Source organism: Pseudonaja textilis, chromosome 1 (assembly GCF_049901715.1).
Source record: "Pseudonaja textilis isolate UNSWEBS1 chromosome 1, rPseTex1.2, whole genome shotgun sequence".
Lineage (NCBI taxonomy): Eukaryota > Metazoa > Chordata > Lepidosauria > Squamata > Elapidae > Pseudonaja > Pseudonaja textilis.
In genome coordinates, this window is record NC_141990.1 from 187,760,767 (window position 1) to 187,780,636 (window position 19,870).

The 19,870-nt window shown below is 40.0% G+C and overlaps 1 protein-coding gene across 2 annotated transcripts in view; it reads left to right on the forward strand.

Annotated features, from left to right (window-relative positions):
- SLC25A12 (solute carrier family 25 member 12) overlaps positions 1-19,870 on the forward strand; it is a 51,847-nt gene that overhangs the window by 22,551 nt on the left and 9,426 nt on the right. For both annotated transcript variants that reach the window (XM_026697058.2, XM_087919941.1), the window contains exons 9-15: positions 247-331; positions 5,195-5,279; positions 8,118-8,276; positions 9,657-9,709; positions 9,990-10,070; positions 17,023-17,163; positions 19,357-19,495. In XM_026697058.2, the coding sequence (XP_026552843.1) occupies positions 247-331; positions 5,195-5,279; positions 8,118-8,276; positions 9,657-9,709; positions 9,990-10,070; positions 17,023-17,163; positions 19,357-19,495 (743 nt within the window). The remainder of the gene's footprint in view (positions 1-246; positions 332-5,194; positions 5,280-8,117; positions 8,277-9,656; positions 9,710-9,989; positions 10,071-17,022; positions 17,164-19,356; positions 19,496-19,870) is intronic.

A 19,870-nucleotide genomic window follows, 5' to 3' on the forward strand; every position in this document is an offset into this window, starting at 1 on the left:
AACAGGGCACAGGGCCAGCAGGGTGCTGCAGGAGGTGCCCGTCCCCCCACCCCGGCCAACCCACGGAGAGAAAGTAAAATGCTGATCCGGCCCCTCGAAGAAATTCAGTTTGACACCCCTAGACTAGGAGGAAAACTCTTATATAGCATTGAAGTAATGCTTTTCTGGGTGCTGGAAAGAATATATTGTAGATTTTATTTACAATTCTCTTTAACTGTGATCTCTTTTCCATGCACTTGTATGTAGACGCTTGACACTGGCAGATATTGAAAGAATTGCTCCCTTGGCTGAAGGAGCCCTACCTTACAACCTGGCGGAACTGCAGAGACAGGTAGGTGCTTTCAGGGAAAGGCTAAGTCTACCGTATAAATTCCAGTAATTGGTTGGAAGTTAAAACTCCTGAGTTTAAGTTAAATACCTTCCCATTTAAAGATTTACGTGACATTTTTATTGACCTTTGTTGAAAAAAATGCCACTGTTTCCCCCCCCCCCCCCAAAATGTCTCTGCCGAATGACTAAAATGCTTCTCATCGTGCTCCAAATGATAATAATAAAAAAGGGGTTGGCTGAAGTGGTGAATGGCGTAAGCAAAACTAATGCCTCTGATCCATTCTTTTAAGGAGCTCTCCAAACAACTATTCTACCAGTTTTAATAGAACTTGGAGGTGTGGTAGCTGCCTACAGAGGGATGTAGACCACTCTTTGATGATAGGAAAGCCTCTAGGCCCCCAACCCAAATTTTCAAGGAAGTTGCTCCTTATCATAAAAATGAGCAGTTGTGCTTCTGCTTGACCTCTGACAATTGTGCATGCAAAAGCTTGTGTTTTGATATTTCTTAAAACCAATAATTCCTAATAACAGAAATACCTCTGAGATGATCATTTAAAAGGAATAAATCTCAGCGCTCACAGCATATAATCAACCTGCCAGAGAGTGATTTGTTCTGGAAGAAAACATAGGCTCATGGAATTATTTTTATGAGTCTGTGTTATGCCAGTTTCTCTGTTTGCAAATGACTGCATTATCTATTTGTGTTAAAACTCATTTTCAAAATTAACTTGCCTCTAATATTTCAGTATATTTCTGTTGTTGGCCAATAATGCCACTCAGTTATTATACTTTAACAATCAACATATGAAAGATTTGTTAAACTAATTATCATGGAGATTGACCAGGACAATTTAGCTACACTGTCTTTCTGAATTTTACTTAGTTGCTTGCTAGTGTTTTTTTAAAAAAACTTGTTGCCATAGCAATGCTGCACGTTTATTATTTAAACTTTGATTGTGGGAAAACACTGCTTAAATTGGTTGCATTAAAATGAATAGAAATAGAAATGTATGTTCTATGTTCTGCTTATCCTTTTGAGATAGAAAAACTATATAAAAATAAATTGGGTGTCTGTATTATTTTACTGAATTCAGTAAAAGATTCAGGATTGCTTGCCTTTGACTCAGGATTTAATGTAAATGTTACTAACGGACAGATTGGACTGGGATTAATTTTGATGATGTTTGTCTTATTCACCTCTTTTAATTTCTCTAAGCATAGTGCATGTTGTGAAGTTGCACACTCATTTCCGAGTACTCACACGGGTGCTTTTAAAAACAATATTAGATGGAAATTTATAAATCTAGCTCGCCAATTCCTCCTATAAAAACGATACATGTCATTGATTCCTGATAATGAAATAATGTGTAATTTCCACTAAAGCCTTTAAACCTGCATAAGGTCATTGTTTTAAGAGACCATTGCCATATTACTTTTCCTCCATATCATCACAATGTAAAAGTATATTGCTAAGAAGCAGTTTTTATTAGTAGATAGGTTCATATTTGTAATATCAGGAAAATATTTTTTTGTTTTAAATATGAAAGATGAAAAGATAAACAGGGAGATGAAAAACTAGTTTCAAACCAAATTTGTAACATTTCAAAGCGCTGAAAATCTCAGTGTTGTAGAAAGGTGCATATATTATTGTAAATCCTATTCACAACTGAGGCATTTAGAGGAGTGAAAACATGTGGGGCAGCCGATCAATATGATCACATTTAAGCTTTCCCCTCATCTCCACCCATCCAGTTTTACACTAGCATTGAATATCTATACTTTTGGAGGTTTGTTCTTCTACTCTGGGTCTTTCTGCCTAAACAAATTATCTCTACTAAGCCACAAAGGACACTGAGGGAATGGGTTGATATCTAAAGGCAGGCAATATGTCTGGAAAGCTTGTGAAATTATTATGTTGAACCATGTGCTTTCCCCATTAACAGGTCACTCTGGAAGCAGCCAGTAGATAGATTTGTGAGTCAGGAAAGGACTAACATCATCTATGTTGTCTGCAGGAAGAATACCTAATGCGAGAAAGTAGAACTTACAATTAATGCTTCCAATGAATGAGTAGGTAAAATGCAGTCTTTTGCCATTCATGCAAAATTAACACATTTGAGAACACAAGAAACGAGACAAATAAATGACCCGGTTTCACTGATTTTTATAGAAGTTCGATACAAATGCTGAGTTTGGACCAAACATTTAGTGAAGAGGGAATTATTTTGTCATTTAGTTCTGCTTTGTGGAGTGACCTACCTCTCAACAACATGGCTTCAGTTCATAGCTTAGCTAAGTACTGTCCTTATTTTATAGTCTTCTCCTCTGAGAGACAGCTGGTTGTTACATGGTCTTAAATATCTTCCAGCTGAAAAAAAAAAAAAAACAGATAAGGAAAGTTAGATATTCTTCTTCGCTTGTTCCTGCTGGAAGGAGTTGCATAGGATTTGAACAACACAGTCACCTAAAAGCAAATGATGGACAGGGGATTTATAGTCATGCTAACCAATGGAGGCAGAGTCCACAAGTCTAATCATGACTGAATTTCAGTAGACAGCAGAGATGTTGTTCAGAGTTTTCCATTGTGGCCTATGGTTAGGGTGACTTGCTAGAAACTGCAGTCTCAAGTTGTGACTGAATGAACCCTAACATATTTCTGCTGTACCAATAAAGAAGATTATTCGTAGCTGAGGGTTGAAATGGAGGGCCCTTGGTGCTCTCTGAGGTGGTTTGCGATTAGCACTGATGATGTTACCTAGTTGGGTAATGAAATGTCTGCAAGAAGACAAAAAATGCTCAGAGAGCACCAAGGATCCCTCAATTCTGCTGTGTTCTGCCTTTTCAGGAAAGACCCTCGTACAGGCTTTATGTCAGTGTCATAGCACTGCTGACTGCTACTTGGATAGGCCCAAGCTGCAATGCCAGGGGGAACAGGCCTGGTGAGGGACCTCTGTTCTAAGTGCACTCTGTGGAGTGGCTTTGGGAGAAAGAAATGGGGAGCAGGATGCAGCCCGAACTTGCCTATCTCCTTTTTTTTTATTAACCTACCCTTTCTGCCTATTTTACATGCAAAACAAGAATAGGAGCTGGCCTTTCTACCACATTAGTTGCTGATATGATCGCTGGAAAAATGCCTTTATTTTGCTCCTTAATATCCATGTGCGGGAGCTTTGTGGAGAGATGCCTGTGACAGTCATTTTCTGTTAATAAATATTCATGCTCTGAAAGCCATAGCATGAATTTTACTGATTTGCATCTTCTATCTGAATGCAGCCAATCCATGGGATATAGTAAGCATTTTCATAAATAGGTTGTAAGTTATATTTCCATCAGAAGAAAAAAGAGTATCTGCATTGTTATAACTTTTTTTATTGCCTGAGTAGTAGCCTTAGGAATAGAGGCTGCACTGAGAACAAGGATGAGGGGAAATCAGGGGAAAAAAAATCACACTTAGGATTTCTTCTTCCTTACTACTGTTGTAAAGTTGGTTGGTTTCCAGCCACTAATTCTAAATACTTTGGATTTGTTTTGAACAGGCCCAAAGAGCTATTGGAATGAACCATGGTTTTTGTAGGAAAACATACGTGGAAGAGTATGGCATATTTTTTTTTTTGGTTCTCTGTTATTGTATTTCTATCCTGCCTTATTCTCCAAACCAGTGCTTGGAAACTTGGTGACTTTAAAATAGGTGGTCTACAACTCAGAATTCCCCAGCCAGCATGAAATCCACCTATCTTAAAGATACCAAGGTTGAGAAATGCTGCTCTACATGATGGGCCTCCTTAATTTCATTTCCAGAACCACTAACTGAGAGTGATTGGGCTAAAGAAGGGTGACTTTAGATCTTTAAACCAGGAAGTTTCCATGACTGAGGATGGATTTGAACTTGGATCTCACTGCTCCAAGTCTAGCCTCTTAACCCACTCCTTTATGTTGATTCTTCATTTCTCACTGATCTTCATATGTTCATTGTAACTTAATTAGCGTATAGATTACAGTACTTCTTTTCTGGCATATTGGCATAAGTACTCGCTGTTCCTAACAGGCATCACATTTGCTTTGAATTGAGATGATTGATTAGAGTCTCCCCACATGAAAGAGTGGCCCCTCCAGTGAGGCAAATGATGCTACCTTCCTTGTGGATCTGGATGTAGGAATTTTAAACAAGTATCGTAGCATGTAGAGATCTTGGGATGAAAATTTTGCTACTGATAGTATCACGTGAATTCTTTTCTTTGGAATGCCAAGAGTTTAGCTCAGCTTGAATGTAAAAGGATGTGAGGTATCCAGAACCACACATTCCTTGTTTATATGGCAAGGTAAGAACAACAACAACCTGTTGTCAACTGTTAAACTGTTGACACTTTTTTCCCCACAAAACAGATGACTAAGATTATCACACAAAGAGGGAAAAAACATGTTTGGGAGGATCTTTATTTGTTGTTTTCATCAGAGCCTACATTTAAAAGGGCCTTCTTTTGGAGCAAATTCGATTTCAGTTTGATCAGAATATTGTCTATAGCATGTATTTCATTTTTCTTTTACAAAACAGCAGCCGAGTAGAGCAAATTTTAGCTCCAGTATGTTAATTATGTGCCTGTTTCTTATTCCCAATCAGGATTATGTCTCTGAAAGATAATAATTTTGCCATGAAAGCTGTGATTCAATGCTGTATCTTGAAAGAAAGGCAATTATTTCAGTGGATTTGATTTTTTTTTAACCATCACTCAGGACACAACTGCTTTTAGCCCTTAATTAGTTTTTGACCAATTTCATATATGACTTTTATTTAACTATGCCTTTTTCTTTCCCCCACTTCTTCTTTCTTTGCTCTGTCTGTTTCTGTCCCATTCTTTTCACACAGCAATCCTATGGTGATAGGGGCAGGCCTATCTGGCTTCAGGTAGCTGAGTCTGCTTACAGGTTCACTTTGGGCTCAGTTGCTGGAGGTAAGTAACATGTGACTGTGAATGTTTCAAGACGGGACTGTTGTAATATTATCTGGCTAGTGTAGTTGTACATCTGCTGAGATAGCAATAGTACTTAGACATATACCACTTCATAGTGTTTTACAGCTCTCTCTAAGTGATTTACAGAGTCAGCATATTGCCCCCAACAATTTTGGGTGGCTCCTCATTTTACCCACCTCGGAAGGATGGAAAGCTGAGTCAACCTTGAGCCTGGTGGGATTTGAACTGCCAAATTGCAGGCAGCCGACAGCAGAAGTAGCCTAAACACTGCACCACCGAGGCTCAGATTGGTAAAGCTATTCATTGCAATAGCCCTTAGACTTAAATACTGCTTCACAGTGCTTTACAGCCCTCTCTAAATGGTTTACAGAGACAGCATATTGCCCCCAATAATCTGCATCCTTATTTTACTGAGCTTAGAAAGATGGAAAGCTGAGTCAACCTTGAGCTGGTCAGAACTGAACTCTAGGATGTGGAATGTAGAGTTTGCCTGCAATACTGCATTCCAGCCACTGCGCCACTATGGCTCTAAAGAGAAGTCTGAATTGTTCGTTCTTTTGTTTTCTTTTTCTTTTTTAATATATGAAGACTGTGGTTTTTTAGATCAGTCTCCTAACTGTTTTTGAAGCCAAACTTGCAGAATGATGTAAGCCCAGGAGTGTGAAACTTGCAGCCCATGGCCCAGATGTGTCACGCGCTGGACACCCCCACCCCTGGTTTAGCGAAGGGGGAAAAAGTTATGATATGTCATGTGACAATAACGTGACATGAGTTTGACACCCATGATGTAAGGAATCTTTTCAGATGCAGTTTCAGAGTCATTTTTGGATTAAATTGTGGTAGAACTGCTATTCAGTTTTCAAAAGGGAAAGCATGACATTTAATCTCTTATTATAAATAACTATTTGTGATAGTTATCATTAGTTATTAGCTTGTTTCCCAAAAGGGCACTGTAAAATACACCCACGTACACAAAGCACCGTCTGTCACCCTTCAGAGTTTTGTTCTGTAGTGTTTTAAAACATAGGATGAACAATTGGAGATTCCAGTTAATCTTTCAAACAATTGGAAGACAGAAGAAGATCCCACCTCCTGCCCTGCGCATCCTTTCCTTTCCCTTCCCTCCCCATCTTTTCATTTTTATTGTTATTAAAAATACTGACTTTTATGCTTTTATCGCTTTTATATATAAGCCACCCAGAGTTGCCTTGTAGAGAGATAGGCGGCAAACTAATTTAACAAACAAACAAACAAACAAACTTTCTATATGATTGTTGCCTTGCTGTGTTTGTTGTTATAGCAAAAGGGGTGTGGAGAAATGGTCACTTAATTTGAAAAATAACTTGAGAACTAATGAATTAACCTGGTGGCTCCTCCAGATTTAATGCTGCAGAGGAAGTAAATTGACACAGCTAAGAGGTGTAGAAGCCTGACAATATCCTGGGAACATTTCAATCCCCATTATAAGTACAAAAGCCACACATGGTGGCCCCAAATCTTCAAAAAGAGTGATTTGTTTGTTCGTTTCATTCAACTTATATGCCACCCACCTCACTATCTGAAGCAATTTTGAGTGACTTACAGAGCCATAAAAATCATAAATATAAAAGCATTAAAATTAACAATAATTAAATGAAGCCTAAAGACCAAAAACATGAAAAATACAGGCAAGGGCTTTTATCTATCACTCATCAATCTCCTCCAGCAAAAACCATCCCCAGTGGGGTCCCAAGCCAACTTGGAAGTCAGCTTTTAATGCCTCTCTTGAAGGCCAAAATGGTGATTGTGGATCTCCCCTCCAGCGACAAAACATTCCAGATTTGGGGTATTTGTTCAAAAAGTACAAAACAACCACCTCTTAAACTTTTCCTTCACTTCAGTTCTCAGAAATGCCCAGACAAGTCCTTGCAGTTTTCTTGGCAAGTTTTTTCTTCGGAAGTGTTTTGCCACTGCTTCACTGAGAGACAGTGACTGCCCAAGGTCACCCAGTTGGCTTTGAGCTTAGGGTGGGAGTAGAACTTAGTCTGCTGGTTTCTAGACTGATGTCTTAACCACTAGGCCAAATTGGGTCTCTAATTTGTTAGAAAATGAAAAATGTGGTCAAATACTTGTCCTTCTTCAGGAAGAAAAGCCAGAGTTTCCATCTGCTCTTCCCTCCCTCTGTTTCCTTTCATATATGTGTTAGGAAGGGCAAACAACCCAAGCACATTAAGGGTAGCATAATAAATGAATATATGCATCACAGTGATTTTAAAAAAGCTAAGGGGAGAAATAGAAATAAAAAGAAGAAAAGAGGGATCCATATAATATTAATATCAAATGGCTTCCATCTGACCTGAGAATTTTTCTCCAGAATAGAAATGTCTCCATACAAAATTAGAAGATAGAAGCAGGTTCTTTTCTCTGGCATGCCACAGGTTTTAAGGAACATGCCAGAAGTTTATAATTTGGTCTGAGATATGGCACCTGAACCTCATTTTAATGCCAGATCTCAGCAGCAACATGAAATAGAAAATGTGAATATTTACCCTGAATCTAAACTGTTTAGGATTATAGTTCAGAAGCAGATTTCAGAAACAGCTATTCCTCCTATGCATTCCCTGCTTCCCACCCACCCTTTGGGTTTTCTTCTTGGTTCACAAGAACACCCATAACTTGATGCTCTCCAGACTTGTCTGGAGTGTTGGAGAAAGGCTGACATAATTACAGTCACTTAAGGTTGTAGATGAATATCATCTAGAACCTATTTTTGTGGACGTGCACAATGAGAAATCAGACCATCAAGTTGATGTTCTTTTTTTTGGTCCTTCTTCTCAGCTGTGGGAGCGACTGCAGTATATCCTATTGACTTGGTAAAGACTCGCATGCAGAACCAGCGCTCCACTGGCTCGGTGGTAGGAGAGCTGATGTACAAAAACAGTTTTGATTGTTTTAAGAAGGTTTTGCGCTATGAGGGATTTTTTGGCCTTTATAGAGGTAAGGAGGCAACGGGTGTGTGTTTCAAATTTGCCCGCAGGGGATTTGAAGGGCATTATGGCCCTCATCTTGTGTGCTCTAAATTCAGGAGTCTTCTGAAATGAACATCCCATAAGACTGGGAGGTAGCTCAGTGCCGAGATATTGGTTCTTGTTCTGAAGTCAGAAGATGAACCTATAGTTGGAATGGGGCAGTGCATGCCGCCTACTTTAATGGGATTGTCCCTTTTGCAAAGATTGCAAAACACTGAGCTGATGTGGCATTAGGATACATCCTCATCACCAAACAACTATAGAAACTGATTTGTAAGTGGGGAGAGCATAAACAACATACCTTTTGGGGCGGGGTGGGGGCGCTGGTGTCCTCTATTTGTAAATAGTTCCCTTTTTGTAAAGTGCACATTGTAGAATGTTAGTCTGTGGTAGCCCAAAAATCGAATGGAATCCAGTCCTATTTTTTTAGACTAGCACATTTTATTAACAGGCAATGTTTTGGTTGGATCTACAGCTCACTTCATCAGATGCCCTCTCAAAGGATGACATGAACTCATGAAAACCTTATACCTTTTAACGCATTGTATTGGTCTGAAAAGATACTGCAGCAAACATGCAGAGCCTCCAAAACCTAACAGGCAAAACGTAATTACCAAACCGGTAGTAACACCGATTGAATCCCACCCCTGTAGAAGAGGCTGGGGAATATTGCAGTAGAAAGAAGGAATTGTCCCCAATTGGACAAAATAACTCGATGTGAGCAGATCTCTGCTGGTTTGGAGCTTTCCCAATTCTCCCTCCGTCCCTCATTGTTCAGGGTAGCAAAGGGATGCCAGGGATTGTATAACAGCTTCTGGTTCCCGGGATTCAAGCCCCACTATTGTTACCCGATGACTCAGTAACATGAAAGGACTTTCTTTGGTTGTGTTCATTCAAGCATCTTCAGGCTCAATATGATTCCTGTCTTATTTCTGAGTTTAAACAAGTCATAATTTGATGAGAATGAATGAAGTCTCCAAAAGATTGATTGCCAATTGATCAAATTAGCAAGGAGTCTTTTTGTGTTGAAAAGAGGATTGTAATGTATGCTGAGAACATATTGTAAGGAGAGTTTGGAAATCCTGGGAGAAGGAAGTACAGTTGATTCCATCAGGAATTGATGCTCATGAAAATACATCATCAAACGGCCCGCCTACAAACAACAGACTTCCCAGATGTAGCACAGCACGAATTTTTCTTTTAAAAAAAGTTATGTCAACATATTTGTGAAGATAATTGTCCATAGAAGTTCTTTGTGTGATTGGATTAGTACTGAACAACCAAATGTTTGTGCTATCTATGTATGTCTAGGTATAATAATTGTGATAAATCTTTTTTATTTATACAGGGTTACTTCCACAGCTCATTGGTGTTGCTCCAGAAAAAGCCATAAAGCTTACAGTAAGTCTATTAAAGATCAACTAAATTCCTTTCCCCTTTATCTTTTAGAAATATTTATGGTACATAATATATGCATTTATTCAGAAGTGTAATTCATTGGGGCTTAAACCTCTGCAATACACATGCACATAGTTCCCAAACATTGTAATCTATCTTTGAAAGGAATTGCTTTTGATTTTCAGGTCTTCTTAATGTATTAAATTGTAAGTGAAAGCTATGGGAAGTGAAAATTATGGGAAGCGGTATAATAGTATAAAATGTATGGTTTTTTTTTAATTAGGTCAATGACTTTGTCAGAGATAAATTCACTCAGAGAGATGGTTCCATCCCACTGTTTGCAGAGATCCTCGCAGGAGGCTGTGTAAGTACTAACATTGTAGAACGGAGTCTGATGTCTGCTCGCTGTTTGTATTACAGCGACAGCTTAATATAGTTATTAACCAAGTCATGGGAAGAACTGCTCGAATTTCAAGGTGAAAATGTTTCATTCAGCATTTCCTATTGGTGCTACAATGATGCTTAAATAGGATAGATTCTGGCAGTTCATGGACCATTTTTACGCTACAGAGTTGATACTGCTTCAGCCATCGTGCATTTGCTATAATAAATACTACTTGTTTTCACAAGGTGGTTAAGTCTGACTAACCAGTGCCTGCAGGGAATCTGAAAATGCTTTCTATTGTAGAGTAATATTGTAGTGCACTCTACACAGGGCTGCCCTTGGAGAGTATTCAGAAGCTTTTAACTAGTACAAGAACGCAGCAGTGTGGGCAGTTATGTGTGCTCCTAGGATAGTACATATTATATAATAGTACGTATTATACCTGTGTCCTACAAGCCTCATGGGTTGCGAGTTTGCTTCTAGGTCCAATTCAAGGTGCTGATTTTAACTTTTAAAGTCCTTCATGGACAGAACTGTGTCATCTGAGGGACCCCTCTCTCATCTATATCATCCCAGCCCATGAGATCCAGAAGAGAGGAGCATGCTGCAGATACCATCTGCCAGGGACCTAGCTTTGGTGGGTCCCAGATGGTGGACCTTCTTTGCTATGGCACCTGTCTTATGAAACTAACCCTAATGATAGGGAATGAAAATATCTGTCTTCTCACAATTTTTTAATGCCACAAGCTAAAGTTTTAGCCTTTCAACTTTTTTTTAGCCCTGCTTTCCCTGACAGAAGCTCTTGAGGAACATCCGCAAACAACTATCGATGAATGATTTTCTAAGTCTGATGGGAAAGACTTTTAAACATACATACTTAAATCAGTCCTACTGAAATCTGTGGGAGGCGCAAGTATTTCAGTTTGTTGTGATTTTTATTATTTAGCTGTAGTTTTCTAGGGAGACCATATTTTCCCAGCAGGTTGGAGAACATTTTAATAATCAGCTGTGAACTTTATCTGGCATTTATTTCTTCAAATGTACATTGCAAAAGGGCCCACCCTTTGCTTGTTATTTTAAATATTTGATTGCCAAGTACAACCTCTGTATCTTTAAAAACCTGGAAAGTAAATTTTGATCACCAGAATGAGAGAAAGAATTGGTGACATGGATGTGTTGCCCCTTCGAAGCATCTTTGAGATGGATAGTAACTCACTGAGGGTCTCATATAGCCACTGTATTAACTTCCATTGGAGCAGGATGGATTTATAGTTCTTTGGCTTGTTATCTAAATTTTGGATGAGAAAGCTGTTGACCTTTGCCAGCTGCAAATTCAAGGAGGCAGCCTTGAAGTAACATTGCTTTTTGTTTTTCCTGATTATGAGTGGCAGTTCTGTTGATACTTTAGTCTTTTAATTGTCCACTTGTAAATCTAAATTTGGGGAAAGGGAACAAGCATGTGGTCTTTCGTTACTATGAGAGAATCTCATCTGTTCTGGAAGGCCCATTGATTGTCTCAATCATATACACTGGAATCCCTTCCATGCTGCAGATAAAAGTATTTCCAAGCTCAGCACATCTGCTAACCCTTTCCCCTTTGTAATTCTGCTCTAACAACTGGGTGCATTGCTGAGGGTAATGGGGGAAGGAAAGGTCTGCTGAGGTTGTGTGAAGAAATCTGCACAGTTAAAAGCGGTGTAATTTTTATGGAAATATATGCACATTTAAATTAGACTGGGTTCATATTAAACAACCAGCTTAAAGATGTTTTCAGGTATGCATTCATTAGGATATTTCCCCCCCTGCTGTGGCTTGTGTTCAGTCACAAATGCTAGCAATTTCATTTTTTGTAATGAAGTCTGATAATCAAGGCTCCTAACTTAATATCATTTTGTACCACAATATGATTCACACTTAGCAAAGCCTGCATTAAGCATGCTCTCCGTTCCTTCTCCTGGGCCATAATTTGCAAACCTGGGAATGCATTGTAAATCCAGCAAAAAATGTTTTAAGACGTTTCTTAGTTCTCCCTTTAGCAGATACGATGAGCGTCAGATTACTTTTATCTGATTATGGCATCCTGGATAGCAAACATGAAATAACAGTTCCCCTGGTTACCAGTTCAATGTTTTATCCTGGCACTCAAATAGCAGAAGTGAGAAGTCAGAAAGTTTAGATAGATAGATAGACAGACAGACAGACAGACAGACAGACAGACAATGATAGAAAGATAGATGATAGGTAGATAGGTAGGAAGATAGACACAGACATACAGATGGTGTGTGTGTGCGTGTGTGTGTGTGTGTGTGTGTGTGTTTGTAGATGTGTGGGGCATACTTGATCTATAGCTGGTAATAGACAAGTAAAGTTGGGCAGGGGGTCCTACTTTATATTTTAAAAATGCTGAGCTCTGCAAAGATATATACCTGTGTTTACATGTAACTATGTGCAGTATGCCGTTTACATACTTATTCATAACAAGCATTAATTACTATATAATAGCATGATTGCCACTAAAAAGAAAACAGCTAAAATAAATATATAAGGTTATATTCAATGGGTTCACTCAAGCTAAAATATAATGTGGTTTTTTTTAAAAAAAATGGTTTAGCTCAATGGGTGAAGGGGCAGGCAAGGGAAGATTTTTTTAAACATAAAAAAATGACTGACTTTTGAATTTCGGAAATCCTCACAAGAGATGCAGACAAGGAGCTTCAAAGACTTTGCTTATTCCAGACAACCTGACTCTGCCCTGAAGTGTTTCCTTGTCACTTTTTTGATAGACAGATAGACAGACAGATAGACAGGCAGACAGACGGTATTCAGCCAGTACTGACAAGTTCTGGAGAACCAGTAGCAGAAATTTTGAGTAGTTTGGAGAACCAGCAAAAACCACCTCTGACTGGCCCCACCCCTATCTATTCTCTGCCTCCCAAGTCCCAGCTGATCGGCTGGGTCTTCTTTTGTTGCCCTGCACAGGAGAATGGAGCTGGAAAGCAGGTTACTGGGGAAGGGAGGCAATGGGATTGGAATTTTGCAGTAACCCTCCCCCAGGAGTGGAATGATTTTACAGTATCCTTCCGCTGCCACACCCACCAAGCCACGCCCGCCACGCCACACCACGCCTACAGAACTGGTAGTAAGATTTTTTGAATCCCACCCCTGGATGGATGGGTGGATGGTTAAATAGATAGGCAGGCAGGCAGGGTGTCTGAAAAAGAGAGAGGGACTTAAGGGCTTGGAGGAGACAGTATATATAAAAGCCTTGGCTTGGCTGGGGGAGAGACGGTGAGCACCTAGAAGCCTTTGAAGGAAGTCTCCATTAAGGGTTTCCTTCCTGTACAGGGAAAATATGTTAGCCTGGGATGGTTTGGGCTGAACAGCAGCAGTAGCAGCAGCAGCAGCAGCAGCGGAGTGGCTGGGAACAGGCCCCCCACTATCCACCCTCCTGTCTCTTGTGGCTGGTGCCTCGGGGGTGGAATTGGAAAGGGCAAGAGGTCTTCTGTTGAGGGGTCACTGGTGCGTTTCCTTCAGCCTCTGGCATGTGGAGAAGTGTCCATGGTGGATCTGGGGCGGCATCTCCTCTCCTAACCTTTGCCGTCAGCTCCAGTTCTTTGTTCCTCGTGGAGACTTCATTTTTCACGACACAGAGGTTAACTAAGGAAGGCCAGATTGTTCCTATGCCCGAGTGGTATGAATAACCTCCATTCAGAATTGAGTCTGTCATGTGCAGCCTTAAGAGTTTTCTGTCAAGTTTAGGAGTTGTGTTTCATGTGAAAGTAGTGAGGCTTAGTAGCGAGGCCAGGCGTGTGACGGAGAATGTCCCATTTGAAAGGGGTGGTTTATTTCCAGAGTTTTTTACTTAATACTTGCTTTCTATTACAGACCTCAAGTAGGGCCTATACACTTCCTAGGCAGTTTTTAATTCAAGCACTGGCAGGAGCCATGTCTTATCATGCTGAGACCAATATGGCACATTATTCCACTGCCCATAGGGTGAATAATATAGACTAGCAACAGTTTAAATGGATGACGGTCTGTTTATACAGGCCAGCTCTTATTCCTGCTGGACCAGGCACATGGGGAGGAAAGAAAAATTATGGAATATTTTTTAGGGAGGAAAAAATACATTTAAAAAACAGGAAAGAGGCAAAAATAACAAAACACAAAGTGAATAGGTAGGAATTTACATGCCTCGCAGAATTGAATAAGGCTGTATTTGTTAGGTAAGAATTTTCAGCTTGTTAATTTTATATAACTAAGCATCTTGTTTTAAAAACAGGAGATCATTGTTAAAAAATTGTTAATATACCGGTAATATATGTGTGTGTGTATAAAAATATACGTAGAAATAAAAGAATGGCAATAACATAGGTTAAGAATTACAGTAATTTCTGTCTGATCAGTGAAAGATCTATATTGATCAGATCCTATTTCTACAAAAGTGCCATTTTTTTTTTTGCCTCTCAAACAACCCTCAGTGTAAAGAAGTTGAGAACTGTTTTCAATCAGGAAAAAAATGCTAACTAATTGTGGCCAACTAGAGCACCACACATTTTAAGCAGATGAATACATTTAAGAAAATAACAAAGGGTTTTATTAAAGTAGGTGGGAAGGTCCTGTAATCTGTTCCATTTTGAATTTTATCAAAGAGAGAGCCTAAACATACCCCATCCCGGTCTGTTTCTGTGCTTCTGGAGCAAAACTGTCACATTAAATCTTCCTGTGAAATTTGAAATGCAGCTTTGTGGACGTCTTGGGTTAAAATGCACAACTTAGGAGGGAATAGCTCATGCAGCAACATCTTGTGAGGGATAATGCTTCTGCTCTACTAATGAAATATTAAAAAAAAAACCTTGACAGCTGTTAAATTTGTGTCATGTCCAGACTAGAAAAATTGTTAAAGTGTGTTTGTTTCTGTCTGTATCTACCCCTCCTCCCCACATATACAGACATTTCTGTTTTTTATTGTAACAGATGTGGTGATGGAGATGCACCCATTATTCACTATTAAACAGTGAATTTTCAGGGAAAATGGTAAAAAGCTTCACAGGCAAGCCTAAGAGCCATGCCACTTATTTAAAATAACAAAATGTCATCTTGATTCGGCTCGTTATTAACTATCAAGCGGATTGGTTAGATACTGGGGGGAAAAAGTCAAGCTACTCTTTTACCGTCTTCTACCTGTCACGACAACTACATGTCCTGGTTTCCTATCTAGGGGTTTCTGCGCACCTACAGAACAGGCAATGCTGGTAGATCAGTTTTTCAGGGAAGCCTGCTGTGACACCTTCTTCCATGCCATGGGGAAGCCTCCACTGCAGTTTTGGAAAAGGAAATCCACTCGTGTAACCTTGGATGATGTCTGTGAGGGAGATGGATGGGTCTTAAATGACAAATAAATAAAACCGTAGAATATTCTGAAGCACTGTATCAAGAAATTTGGTATGTCTTGAAGATGGTTTTTGTGCCCAGCTCCAGCAGGACATTGGAAGGACAAGGAAGTTGACATTGGACTATTCTGCAATGGTGGTACAATGGTTAGAATGCAATACAGCAGGGCTAACTCACTGCTCACTCTAGGGGTTCGATTCTGATTTGCTCAAGGTTGACTCAGCCTTCCATCCTTCCGAGATCGGTAAAATGAGGACCCAGATTGTTGGGGGCAATAGGCTGACACTGTAAATCTCTTAGAGAGGGATGTAAAGCACTGTGAACTGGTATATAAGTCTAAGTGCTATTGCTATTGCAAACTAACTCTGCAAAAAGCCAGGAAGTTCGATCTTGACTGGCTCAAGGTTGATTCAGTCTTCCATTCTTCCGAGGTCGGTAAAATCAGGACCCAGATTGTTGGGGGCAATACACTGACACTGTAAACTGTTTAGAGAAGGCTGTAAAACACTATGAAGTGATATAAGTCTAAGTCAGGGAAGTCAAACTCGCGTCGTAACAGCAGCATCACGTGATGTATCGGGACCTTTTCCCCCCCTTCACTAAACCAGGTGGGGGCAGGGCCCGCACATCACACATCTGGCCCGCCAGCCATGAGTTTGTCACCTCTGGTCTAAGTGCTATTTCTAGTCTTCCTTGTGGTGAGTGGTTTTAGCACAGAGGTGGAATACTGGACTATCAAAATCTCACTTAGCGGTTATATGCTTGCTCAAAACTGGTTTTGACTGCTTCTGCATCTTTGTTTCCCAGTATTAAAAGAGAAGGTAGCGTTATTTAGCAAACTCCTCACTGGAATAGCTGGTAAGCTATATGTGTAATATTTCCCTTATTCCTCACTCCAGGGACTGACTGTGGTCTGCTGCTTGTAGAGCCAGCATGAGGCTCTACAGTGGCCCTGGGTTTGGCTTGCTACCCTTATTAAGCCTGTAATCCAGCTGATACCTGGCTGCTTATTCCTTGCCTTGGGCTTTTCTTCAGTATTCTGTACCATGCTGGCTGGAGAATTTTAGGAGCTAAAGCTCAAACGTCTTAAAATTGTCAAGATGGAGAAATACTGTTACAGATTGAAAGAACCCCCGTCATACTAATGCAATTCATACTGTTTTAGTTACTGTTGATTTAATTTATAATGCAGAGATCAATTTAGCTTTTGTAGTTTTGTCAAATTTGTTACATTATTGGTTTGGGATAAATCATTTGGAATAACTAAATCATGTAAATACTACTGTAAGTAATGGAACCAATTGTTTAAAATAAACACGAGTATCTGAGATGTAGATGGATTTTTTTCTTTCCTTTTGGTCTTGCAAAATTACCATGATCCTGAATTATGGACTCTTGTTGAAGTTAAGAAGGTACATGATATTCCTAGCCACTTCCTGATAGTGTATTTGACGTAGTCGGTTGCATTTAAAAGCTCAGGCCAGTAGCTGACCTTGGGAAGAAGCTGACCTGAGCTGCCTTTCTTATGGTTTTGCAGGCAGGAGGTTCACAAGTCATCTTCACGAACCCACTGGAGATTGTCAAGATTCGCTTGCAGGTAGCAGGAGAAATCACCACTGGACCCAGAGTTAGCGCCCTCACCGTTCTGAAGGACTTGGGGCTTTTTGGACTGTATAAGGTACATCCATTATTGGTTTTGCTTCTTCACTCTCTTATCATGTGCCAGGGAGGCTGTTGAAAGAAACAAACAATTCCACTCCATCCTAAGGAAACCTTCCTAGGTGATGGGCTATAGGGGAATCTTTTCACATTTGAAAATGTTATCTTTTGGCATTTTGCCAGAGGTGGGGTGTCCATTGGGAAAAAATGGGAGAAAACAAATCCACCTGTACAGGGAGTCCTCAACTTACAACTTGTTCCTTCAGCTACCCAGGATCTCGCCTATCCCCTGAGGCACCGGATACTCCAAATAACAACCGCAACAAGGAGAACTGGGATTACATGGCCAGTTCGCTTAATGATACATACAGTGCTGTATGACCATAGTTCTGGGCTCGATTGTGATTGTAAGTTGAGGGCTACCTCTCTATTGGTGGCCAAAACTTGTGTGGAAAGTCTCCTCTCCTTTATTCCACGTGCACTTTCTCCCAAAGCTTTCTCCCCAAATACTGCCAACACTGCTCTGCTGTTTTCCATTTCTGGGTGGGGAAGGGGGAAGGAAAGAAAGAAAGACTCTTTTTGGTTTTCTTTTATATTTGCTGTGCAGCCCCAAATTATTTGAACATTTCTGTTGTAGCTCTGCTGTCTCTATTGTTGCATTCACAGCAGGCTACTCTCTTTGTCTTAATATGACAACAGGAAAGAGGGAGTAGAATTTAGCAGGATTCAAATCTTTTAGGAGTTAAGTGGAAGGATTTGTCTAGGATGAATTTTGTTTAAAAAAAAAAATAGTCAGACTCAAGATGCCCTGCTCTTTAGAACGATGCTAGACAAAATTCTTTCCCTGCAGGCCCGCTTATTTCCATCCTTGTAAATAAGAGGCAATGGAGCAAAAGCTACCCGTTTTCTTACACTGGGAGAGGTATTCCTTTACCCTTCGCCAGGGCAAGGGGCTAATATGTAAATTCAGTGGATAGTAGCAGCTTTGGTGCTCTTCTAAAATAGAATTCATTGGTTCGATATAAAATAAAATCCCACGATAGTTCATGGCTTTGTGACAACAGCCCAAGAATATTGCACAGCCACTTCCCTTTCAACTTAAAATTCATGCAGAGGCAATTTTTTTTTTCTTAAGGGCAATTCCAAACAACATTTCACTGCGGTTTACTTTTTTTTTTTTTTTAAAAAGGAAAAGCATGTGAACAATTCCGTTTTACTTGCAGATTACCTGAAAGGAGGGTTGCACAGATTGTCAGCCTACCCTTTTCAACAAAGGAGAATATTTGTAGCTCAGGGTTGAAATGAGGCATCCTTGGTGTTCTCTGAGCTTGCTTTCTTGCAGACATTTCATTGCCCAAACTAGGCTATATCATCACTACCCTGATGATGTTACCCAGTTTAGGTAATGAAATGTCTGCACGAAAACAACCCGGCTCAGAGAGCACCAAGGACCCTCAGCCTACCCCTTTCTTAATTGAAATAATGAGTTTTGAAAAGGACAGAAATGGCCATAGATTTAAAAAAAAAATTCCAATGGGCATTGGCCCAAGCCATCCATAGTTCTGCTTTGCAGATCTTCATCAGTTGAGGTTTGGATTTGACTGTAGTGCATTAGAATGATACAGAATCAGTGTACATGAATGGGATTTTTGGGAGGTGGGGCTGGGTGGGAAGGTAATTGGAAGATCTGAAGCAGAGTTTTCATCCCAAATGTTCATGTGTCAAACAGGGGCCGTGTTTGGGATGAATGAATGTGGCAAAAGGTGTAACCTCCATCTGGCCCATATTGTCCTCCAAAAAATCATTCTGGTCTTAGAATGGAATTGTTCTTCTCTCGTGTTCTATTTCCATCCAACAAATGGCCAAAGAGATCTGCCATCTTAGAATACCCTTAAGAGCTCTTTTAGCCAAGAAGTATTCCTGTTCCTTGCCTTGTTGTTTCAACACAATCTAAGCACAAAGCCTTTTCTTTGGTACCATCTTTGTATCTTAGTTGTTTGGACCTTTCTTAGTTCCACGTGACTGCAGATCATCGAGCTGGTTTGCCAGATCACAAAAGCATTTTGTCGAACGCATTCCAGGCACTGTAATGAATTGCACTTCCTACATCTACACAGAAGATGTGTGCCTGTCCCCTCGTGATCAGAGGCGGTAAAAATTTCTCCTATATGCGTGACTGACTCATTCTTTGTTTCTCTTTTCCATGTGACAGGGAGCCAAGGCCTGTTTTCTCCGAGACATTCCCTTTTCTGCCATCTATTTTCCTGTGTACGCTCATTGTAAACTGGTGCTTGCAGATGAAAATGGTCATGTGGGAGGGCTTAATCTTCTTACAGCTGGTGCTATTGCAGGTAACTTTGTTCAGTAATTGGCAAATAAGTCCACCCCCCCCCCCCATTAAAATTCTTGGCAACATTTAATATTCATTAGACCATGTAGAGGAAGCTAATATACTATTGTGTTTAACTTAATCCAAATTTGATCACCTTTATCCTTGGTGGGAGGTAGCCCAATTTTGATGATGGCTAATTACATTTGCATAATGTGGATAAACAGCTTAATGCAGCTCAGCAACATGTAGTCAAATTGGGTTGGCGGGTTGGCTGGGGCTTGCCCTTGTTCAAAGCTCTCAGCTTGGGTGACTGCTTTTTGAAGGCAGTAAGAATAATTTATGCCCTTTTCCTACATTTGGTATACAATTCTTAATTTTGGCAGGGTAATACAAA